Raw genomic sequence first — 9588 nt, forward strand, 5'->3', positions numbered from 1 at the left:
CCCTGGTAACGTATTGTATTTTCCTCTGAATAAATCTTTTTCATATGTGTAGAATAAAATACATGACTTACAAAGGATATCATTCTTTTTTAAATGGCTATCAACACTCACATTATTTAGACAGACTCTTATGCATTTCCACCAACCTTGAACTGGTTATGTACCCGAGGATGAGCTGAATTTCTGATCCTCCTACCTGTACCTCCAGAGTGCAGGGTTACAGTTGTGTGCCGTCATCCCCACTTTATGTGATAGTGGGGATAGCATGAAGGGTTTAGTGCCGCCACTAACTGAGCCACTCCCCCAGCCCACGTGTGCCTTTTGAAAATCAATATGGTCCATTAGCCAGACCGTGGGTGATGCACAGATCATGGGATTCTCTACTGTAATCATAGGGACTGTCTGAGCCCATGACAATACCTGGGATTGCTCGTGGCCAAGTCCTGCCTATGGCTACCAACACTCACCTTCTTTACTTCCTTGTATTAGACTGCATTTTATTTGTGTGTGTGGGGGGGGGGCTCGGTCCGCTGTGGGTGGTGTCACTTCTGGGTCGGCGGTCCTGGGTTCTGTAAATAAGCAGGCTGAGCAGTGCGTGAGGAACGAGCCAGCAAGCAGCACTCTTCCGCAGTCTTGCATCTGCGACTGTCCCAGGCTCTTGCCTTGTTTGCTTTCCTGCCCCGACTTCCTTCTGTGGTGAACTATGATGTGGATGTGTAAGCCCAATGGACCGTTTCCGCCTCAAGCTGCTTTGGGCCATGGTGTTCTACCACAGCAATGGAGACCCAAGTGAGGCAGAAACCATGGCACCGTGTGTTTCTGTAGGCCGCTTCCATGCTAAGGAAGGCCCAAGGTAATTTGTTTCTGTACCGCAACATTCCAACCCCTCCCACATCGCTGATGCTCCAGTCTGTCAATGCAGACATGGCCTCTTTGCAGGAGTTCTCTTTCACATGCCTTCACTGGATGAGACATCTCATCTGTTGCACCTTGGGTTTTGAGGTCTCCCACTGGTTTGGAAGCCAACTAGTCCCAGGGACCAACTACATCTGCCTCCGCCCCACTCCCAGCTAGAGGTTACAAGTTCACACCACCATAGCCAGCATGTTTCCTCCCTTTCATTTTAAACAAGGGTTCTGGGGATCAAATGCGGTCCTCATCTTTGTACAGCAATCCTCTACCAACTAATTTATCGCTCCTGCCACAGCTTAGAGCTTAGACGGTTGCCAGTGAGTGGAGGCAGAGGAAGTTTTCTAATTGCCAGTGACCCTGAGATGGGGTCATCTGTGTGACCATCTCACCGAGCTACAAGCCCTTCTGCCAGGATCCTGTGTCCTTCCAAACACTTTGCTCAGAGACCAGATTCCTTCCTGCAGAAGGAAGGCTGGCTGACCACAGCTTTTAGCACCATGGACAGTGGCTTGAGGTATGAGGGGCTTATGCATAGGTGGCTTAAGGAACATAGGAATCAGAGGGTGCCTTATATACAGTATGATGCGGATGATGCTTGTCTGGACTCGCTGCCACCTGTCCCCTCTCTTACCAAAGAGGCAGAGGGTCCTTGTGAGTAGAGACAAGATGGGGGTGATGTGCCCTCCAGGAGGTTCATTGACAAGGTAACACCACATTGTAACAACTCCTTGCCCTGCCATGACGTGTCTTAAGTATCTGGTGTTCAGTAGACACTCTAGCTTATATTGGTTCATTGCAAGGATGTGATTGGTAATATCACTTTTCAACTGGATAGTCACTGGGAGATGATCCTCTGGCCCTACCTGTGAAATAGTTTCTAGATTACCTTGGCCGAGGTGGGAAGACAGACTCTAGATAGTGCAGTGCCATCCCATGGCTGGGGTCCTGCTCAGAATAAAAAAAGGAGAACATGACCTGAGCCCCAGCCTGCACCTCCAAACTGTGAGCTAAAATAACCCTTTCTCCCTTAAGTTGCTGTTTCCAGGTATGTTGACTTAGCAACGAGAAGATGAACTAATATAGGAACTGAGCCAGGATCTACTGTGAAATTCTATGTCTGCATCAACACAGGGCCAAGACTTCTAGGGGAAGTCCATATGGTCCATGTTAACTTTTGATCAAAGTCTGCCTTCCCACAAATCCATAGGTGTTTGGTGAGAATACAGAAGCTTACTTGATTAATGAGGCTGCCAAGAACAAACAGCCACACCTTCTGGTGGCCTCTGAGGCTGCGGCCAGTTTACTGTGCTGGCCAGGGACAAACACTCTCAACTCCTTTCCTTTCCCTGGGTCCCCTGGGTCCCACAGTCCTGTGGGAGACCAAGACACTCAAAGACAGGGTCTTTCCTTAAAGACTACATCATCATAGAGGAAGGATTTCCTCACAGGAGACAGGATGCTGCAAACGTCACCTGAAGACTGGCACTGATGCCATGTGTCATTTATCCCTAGGACATAGGAGGCTTGGGAGAGGCAAGGTGTGTATGAAGATGTATTAGCTGGAAGGCAGGGGACGAGGTGCGTGGGTCACCTGCTCATTGGCTCTGCTGCTGACGTACGGATGCTCTGTCATGTACATGGTGGGCGCCAGACAGCCGGCTGCTGCTGGGGCATGTAATGAGGCAGTGCCCCCCTCAAAACAGAGGACCAGGAAAGCATCAGCAGGCAATGAACTACTGAGGAGCCTGGCTGGTTCTCTGGCCTGCATGGGTAGGAATGAGGCTGCCCAGTGCAGGGTACCGGCATAAATCACCTTGGCATCAGACAGCTCGGTTCCAGTTGAGAGGACTATGGGCCACTTGGCCCCAGGAGGGAGCAGATCCAGGGACAGAAACGGGTTCTCTACTCTCTGAATCCCCATCAGGAGAGATAATTAGGGCCTTAGTCACTGCCTCTGAGAGACCAGGCAAGGGCTTCCTGGAACTTGCTGACCCTCTTGACTCAAATGTGTTGCTGTGATCTGGCTAATGGGCCTGGAGGGTGTCTCCTCACTGGGCCCTGAGGAGAGCTGTGAGCATCTTCAAAGGATGAGACCAGAACAACCCGCCCCCCAATCTTCCCTCATTGTGGGCTCAGGAGCTGGGAATGGAATGGCTGTTTGGGTCACAGAGGCCCTGTGGGCTGAGCCTTATCTATCCCTGGTCATCCACTGTGGGGTACACGTTCCTTCCCTAACAAAAGTGTCTGCCATAGTAAATAATTAGAAAGCAATGGAGGAAAAAATCCAACATCACCTGGGCCTCCTCTCCCTCCTCTCCTCTCCCTCCTCTCCTCTCTTCGCCCTCCTGTCCTCTCCCCCTCTCCCTTTTCTATTCCTCCTTCCTGTTCCTCCCCCCTCTACTCTCACCTCTGAATGCCAACACTGCCCACAGCAGATATGAAGTCTCCCTTCAGTGGTTCAGTGTATCCCGTGGTTAGCCTGAGTCATGCGTGCGGCTCTCAAAGTTGATTCTTCTCCAAATGAGTTCCTTCTAGTGTTTATTCAGCCCGTCCCTCGTGTGAAGAGCTAAGAGCTAACTCTGACTCAGCCTCTTCCACCTTCTTCCTCGGCTTCTGTCTAGATTCCATCAGCAAGGCTCGGACTTCTTTGTTCATGCAGTTGACCACCCATCTCTCCCCTGCAGTCTTACACCAAGACCTCATTGCCTCTTGCTAGGTTATGAGACAGTTTCTTGGCTTTTGCTCCTCCCAGTTCCATCCACCATCATCCCAGTCATGGGAGGTGACTTGGGGAATGCAAGTGGCAGCATGAATGCAATGCTTTTCAGCATAGGTGTGTGTGTGTGTGTGTGTGTGTGTGTGTGTGTGTGTGTGTGTGCGTGTACTATCTTTGGGTAACAGCCCTTGTTTTTTGAGGCAGAATCTCACTGGCCTGGATCTCAGCAGGTAGGCTGGAGTAATAGCAACAATCTCCTCATCCACAGCTGAGTTCAGGGGAGTGAGAGACAGAGACTCAGGTCCCCAGTTCCCATCAAGGGCACACCCCCAGTGACGTCAGCCAGCCTCACCTTTCAAAGTTTTCACTTCCCTCAACAGCCCCAGATGCTGGGACTACGCTGCCCCTTCTTCTCTTCCTGCTTCCTTCCATCCTTTTCTTCTTTTCTCCCCCACGTTTCTTCTCTCCTTTCCCCCTCTTTCCTTCCTTCCTTCCCTCTCCTCCCTCCCTCCCTCCACTCCTTCCTCCATTTCTTTCCTTCCTTCTCTCCTCTCCCTACAACATCCTCTGCATCCATAGGACATTTCTATGTGTATCTCAGTCCTCGCCTCCTACCTCCACTTTGAAGTCTGGAATTACATGCTGGGTTGCCGCGACGCTGGGGATGAGACCCTGGGCTCTAGTTGCCCCTCCTTGACAACACTCCACTAGCTGAGTTGAAATCCCAGACTCTAGATTTGAGTCCAAACCCGGCCTTGCAATTTAAAATTGTGCCTACATATTTTAATCGAGCGCATACTTAATATTCACGAGAGGACACTCGCTGAGGATGACACAGACCCCTTAGGAGAATCAGAATCCCTGGTGACAAGGAGCTCTCCAAAGGCTACTTACCCTGCTTCCAGGCCTTGCTTCTGGGGGGGATGGAACGCAGCAGGACCAGTCACCGGCTAGGTCTGTTGCTGCTCAACCCGCCACCTAGTGGACACTCGGAGGAGGAAGCCTGCACCCCTTGCAAATCAAAAGGGTTCCCAGCAAAGCGGAGGCTGGGAAAGGCTGCTTTGTCTATGGTTTGTGGCCGGAAGCTACAGGGTGGGCAGGGCTCACATTCTCTGCTTTGGAGGAGGTTACAGGGTGCTTGCGATGTTTGGATCTTTTGGGTTAACCATAAACCCATCTATTCCACCTTGCTTGGTACGCACAAACATCGCCCCAGTTGTCCCACCAACAGCAGAGGGGAGAATGCCATGGGTGGCGATGGTGGCTCGCCTTATGCTAGTGTTAGCATTTACACCAGTGCACGTAGAGCTCCAACGGGGATACTTGCTCTATTCCTACTCTGTGCATGTGGGGACAGAGGCTGAGAGCTGAAGCACTTTGCTCAAGGTCACGCAGGCTGCAGGGACAGTTCTGGAACCCAACACTGTGCTTCCCAGAATTCCTCATTCTAGGGTCACTCTGGGCAGAGGGGGGAGAGATCTGTAAATACAGAAAAGCCATTGAAGATTATGGCCCAGAGCCGCATGTTTTGAGAGACTCTGGTCTAGGTGGAGGAAGACCCCAGTTCTGCACATTCCTGGACCCGGGGAAAGCTCCATGTAGCTCCAAAGCCTTTGTTTCCTCATCTGTATAGGCGGAGAGTGAACATAAACACACAAGAGTGCTGTTAGGGAAGGAAACAGCACTCGCGAAGCAGCCAAGGGGTGATGGGTATCTCTGTCCCAGGTGAGGCTGGTCCAGGCTGAGCCGGGAAAGTTCTTTGCAGGAATAACAATGAGACCTATGTCATAAACCACAGCAGCCAGAGGAGAGGAGCGAGCATAAGTGACCAGAGTGATAAAACGGGTAGACTGATCCTCAAGAGCATCCAATAAACACTCATTCTCTTTAGAGCACTGCTTAGAAGGTGGACCCTGTTCTGGAGGTTTGGAAAGCGAGAAACAAGAGCTGAGGGGCCATTCATCTGTGCTGGGGATGGATCGAATCCAGTGCTTCCAGCATACCCGGACTAGGGGCTTTCCCCCCTGACGTAGGGGGCTTCCCTACACACAGGAGGGGCTCCTTTCCCGCTTTTATCCATCTTGCTGCAGTAGACGGGAATAGACAACCACCCTTTAATCTGTGCCCAGGTGCTTAAAGACTTAGGCTCAGAGGAAAAGCACACATGCATTTGGGTTCAGAAGAGTAGGCTGAGGCATTCTGGGAGATGAGCTCACACGCCTGTCTGGTGTGCCCCCCCCCAGTGCCCTCAGGGTGCACAGTGAAGGGAAGGGAGGGAATCTACTAGAACACACAGGGTTTAACAATGCCACAATGCCATTTAATACTTTGTATGATACTTTACAAAAGAATCCAAGTTTAAAGAAGAAAATGAGTAATGGCAAAAGGATAACAATGGGGAAGGGGGTAATGGGAAGGAGAAAAGGGGGAGGGGAGAGAAGGAGGAAGAGGAGAAGGAGAAGGAAGAGAAGTCTGACTTTAAGAAACCCAGGTTTAACACCACTGCTGATACCCTGTCTTCCCAAAGGCCCTACTGTGATTATTATTTTTGTTCTCTGCTCCCCCTTAGTTCCTCTTTTTATTTTTAAAGTTGTTTTGAAAAGGAAAATGGGGAAAACAAAAAGCTGCAATATACAAATGTGAGCACGTTTGTTTTCAAGTGGATTTTCTAAGGGAGATGAGCAATAGCCATTGGCCTGTGGAACAAAGTGTCTATACCGAATAGATTCTGCACTGGCGGTTTTGGGCTTTCTAGCAATCTTCCTGGAAGCCAGGATGGCTCAGCTTGTAAGGGTACTTGCTGTTAAGCCCAAGTTTAATCCCTGGACCAACTCACATTGTGGACAGAGATTACCTAATCCTACTAGTTATCCTCTGACACACACACACACACGATTTTTATTTTTTAATGAGTTCTTCCAGGGCTGGAGAGATGGATCAGCAGTTAAGAGTACTGGCTGCTCTCACAGAGGACCTGGGTTCAATTCCCAGCATCTGCATGGCAGCTCACAACTATCTGTAACTCCAGTTCCAGGGCATCTGATACAAATGCACTTAAAATAAAAGTTAAGTAAATTTTTTTTTAAAGAGTCCTTCCAAAAGTTAGTGGAGGTTCGCTGGAGAGGCCTATTTCACAATTTGAAGTCCTGGTCTTAGGAAAGATCACCCAGAAGCAAGACTGATTAAAATCTGGTTACTCTCGAGGCTCCTAGAGCGTCCTTCCCGCAGAGCTAGAGGGGGAAGCTGTCCTGATTTGGGCCGATATAGGCAGAGAATGGATTTGTTGACCCCAACAGGACCTTGCAGGCACCACGATTCTGAGCACCATAGTAGCATTGTGTGGGAGGTGCTGTATGTACCCACTGACTGCGCGCGTGGGTGCCAGTGCGTGGTGATCTGCGGAAGGGGCGTGTGGGCGAGGATGGGTGTCTGTGTGGCGCCCCAGCGGGGGGCTGCGGCCCGCGGCTCCCACTTGTGGCTCCTGGGCGCCGCCAGCAGGCACATCTCCGGAGGACGCCGCGGGATGGGAGCTGATGACAGGAGGGCGCCGTCTCCCGAGTGATGGCAGCGCACGCCGCTGCCTCGCCGCCTCCGCCGCTCCGTCCTGATCTTCTTACGTCAGGGTAGCTGGGTCCCCCCTCCACCCGGGAGGCAGCGAGCAGCGGGAGAGCAGAGCAGAGCGTGCGGCACAGGCAGAGCCGTTCCAGAGTCCCGTTCAACCCTGCCAAGACCCGCCAATCCCAGCAGAGCAGGAGCCAGCGCCGTGAGCCAACACCGGACGCCTCACCGGACCAAGCATTCCCAGCCACTGACACTTGGTACCCGCCGGGGCGCCGGGCTCGTCCTGTGCGCCCCTCGCCATGCGTGTCAGACTCTTCGACACTCCAGATCAGTTCCAGCGCGGTGGCCACCGGATCCCAGGTCCGGATACCTCCCGTTGAAACAGTTGGGTAGCCAGGACAGGGGTCTCCACGTCGGGGACGCGGCAGGGACCTGCGGAGTTGGCGTCCGAGCGCGTAGAGCGGGGCCACCCGCGCCGCTCCACCATTACCTCCCCGGGCGGCAAGGAGGAGCTGGTGGCGGTCGCCTCCCGGCTGTGGCAGCGGCGGCGGCGCGCCTGCTTGGCGGCCGTCGGCGTGCTCCTAGCCATGGCACTGGGGTTGCTGATAGCGGTGCCCCTGCTTCTGCAGGCGGCTCCCCCCGGCGCGGCTCACTACGAGATGCTGGGCACCTGCCGCATGATCTGTGACCCGTACAGCGTTGCGCCCGCAGGGGGACCCGCGGGCGCCAAGGCTCCACCGCCGGGACCCAGCACCGCTGCCCTGGAAGTTATGCAGGACCTCAGCGCCAACCCCCCGCCTCCCTTTATCCAGGGACCAAAGGGTGATCCAGGGCGACCAGGCAAGCCGGGGCCTCGGGGTCCCCCTGGAGAGCCAGGGCCGCCTGGGCCCAGGGGTCCTCCGGGGGAGAAGGGAGACTCGGGGAGGCCAGGGCTACCCGGACTGCAGTTGACAACCAGCGCGGCCGGTGGAGTTGGAATGGTGGGTGGTGGAGCCGGGGGCGGTGGCGACACGGAGGGCGAAGTGACCAGTGCGCTGAGCGCTGCCTTCAGCGGTCCCAAGATCGCCTTCTACGTGGGACTCAAGAGCCCTCATGAAGGCTACGAGGTGCTCAAGTTCGACGACGTGGTCACCAATCTTGGCAATCACTACGATCCCACCACCGGCAAGTTCAGCTGCCAGGTGCGGGGCATTTATTTCTTCACTTACCACATCCTCATGCGTGGCGGCGACGGAACCAGCATGTGGGCGGATCTCTGCAAAAACGGGCAGGTCAGTGACTTTCGCCCACATACCCCTCCCTTCTTTATCAGGGCCCAACAGACCAAAGGGGCGCCCGGGATTGCCGGGAATTATCCCACCCTCCAGAGCCCCAGCAAACTCTGGGACGGAGTGGTCACTGGAACACAGCATCCCTCTTCTCTGCACAGCGCTCCATGCTTGCAGAAATGCCGCACGCCTCAAGCTGGACCCCGGGTACACAGTGACCCTGACATCGAAACTAGGTTCTAGGTCCCAATAGCTTGAGTCCCGGCCTGAAGTGACCAGGCTCCTAAAACAAGGCAGTTTTCTTTTTCTCCGTGCTTGCACGTGGGTCACCCCCCCTTTCCCTCTAGCTTTCTTCATCGTGGCCTTAACCCCTGGGACCTCCTTTCCACACTGGGCCAGTGTCCCCAAGCCCTCTCCTTTCTTTGACTCTGCTGCAGAGAGAACTTGGAGCTGGGGGGAGGGAGTAGCAGACAGCAAGTCTGCAAGGGAGGCCAGGAGTTTACTCCAGAAGAGGTGCAAGGGTCCACTCATGCCTGTGGTTCGCCCCGCAGGTGCGCGCCAGCGCCATAGCCCAGGATGCGGACCAGAATTACGACTACGCCAGCAACAGCGTGGTACTGCACCTGGATTCAGGCGATGAAGTCTATGTGAAGTTGGACGGCGGGAAGGCTCATGGGGGCAATAACAACAAGTACAGCACGTTCTCGGGCTTTCTCCTGTACCCGGATTAGGGTCACAGAGAGCACGAGACAGCGCGGCTTCAGGCGCCCCATGCCCACGGGGTTCTCGCCCTGCCGCAGCTCTTCTGTGAATGTCACGCTCTCTGCCGCTTCATGACACTTCCTGACATCTCCTTTGGAAAAGACACATCCCTGCTGTCCTCTTGTCCTGCCTCTGGCCTCAGTGTGTCTGATTCCCCATGCTGTGGGGAGGCTGTGTCCCTGGTCCCAGTGCCCATCCCGGGGAGGGAGAGGGAGCACTGAAGAGGGGAGTTGGGTGAGAATCTCAGCTCTGGCAGGGAAGGGGGAGGGGATTGGTTGTGGGGCAGCCCAGACTTGGGAAAGCTGGTTGGACTGGACAGGCAGCCCTAAGGAGCCTGCCTTTTTACCAGCTCACTTCTCCCTTCCAGCG

At 53.9% G+C, this 9588-nt stretch overlaps 1 protein-coding gene across 1 annotated transcript; it reads left to right on the plus strand.

Annotated features, from left to right (window-relative positions):
* The first annotated feature begins 7405 nt into the window (after positions 1 to 7405).
* C1ql2 (complement C1q like 2) lies at positions 7406 to 9228 on the plus strand. The gene is made up of 2 exons (XM_051204120.1): positions 7406 to 8460; positions 9009 to 9228. The coding sequence occupies exons 1-2, from the start codon at positions 7777 to 7779 to the stop codon at positions 9186 to 9188; spliced, it is 864 nt and encodes a 287-aa protein (XP_051060077.1). The 5' UTR covers positions 7406 to 7776; the 3' UTR covers positions 9189 to 9228.
* Positions 9229 to 9588: the final 360 nt, after the last annotated feature.

Source organism: Phodopus roborovskii, unplaced genomic scaffold, assembly GCF_943737965.1.
Source record: "Phodopus roborovskii unplaced genomic scaffold, PHOROB, whole genome shotgun sequence".
NCBI classification, from domain to species: domain Eukaryota; kingdom Metazoa; phylum Chordata; class Mammalia; order Rodentia; family Cricetidae; genus Phodopus; species Phodopus roborovskii.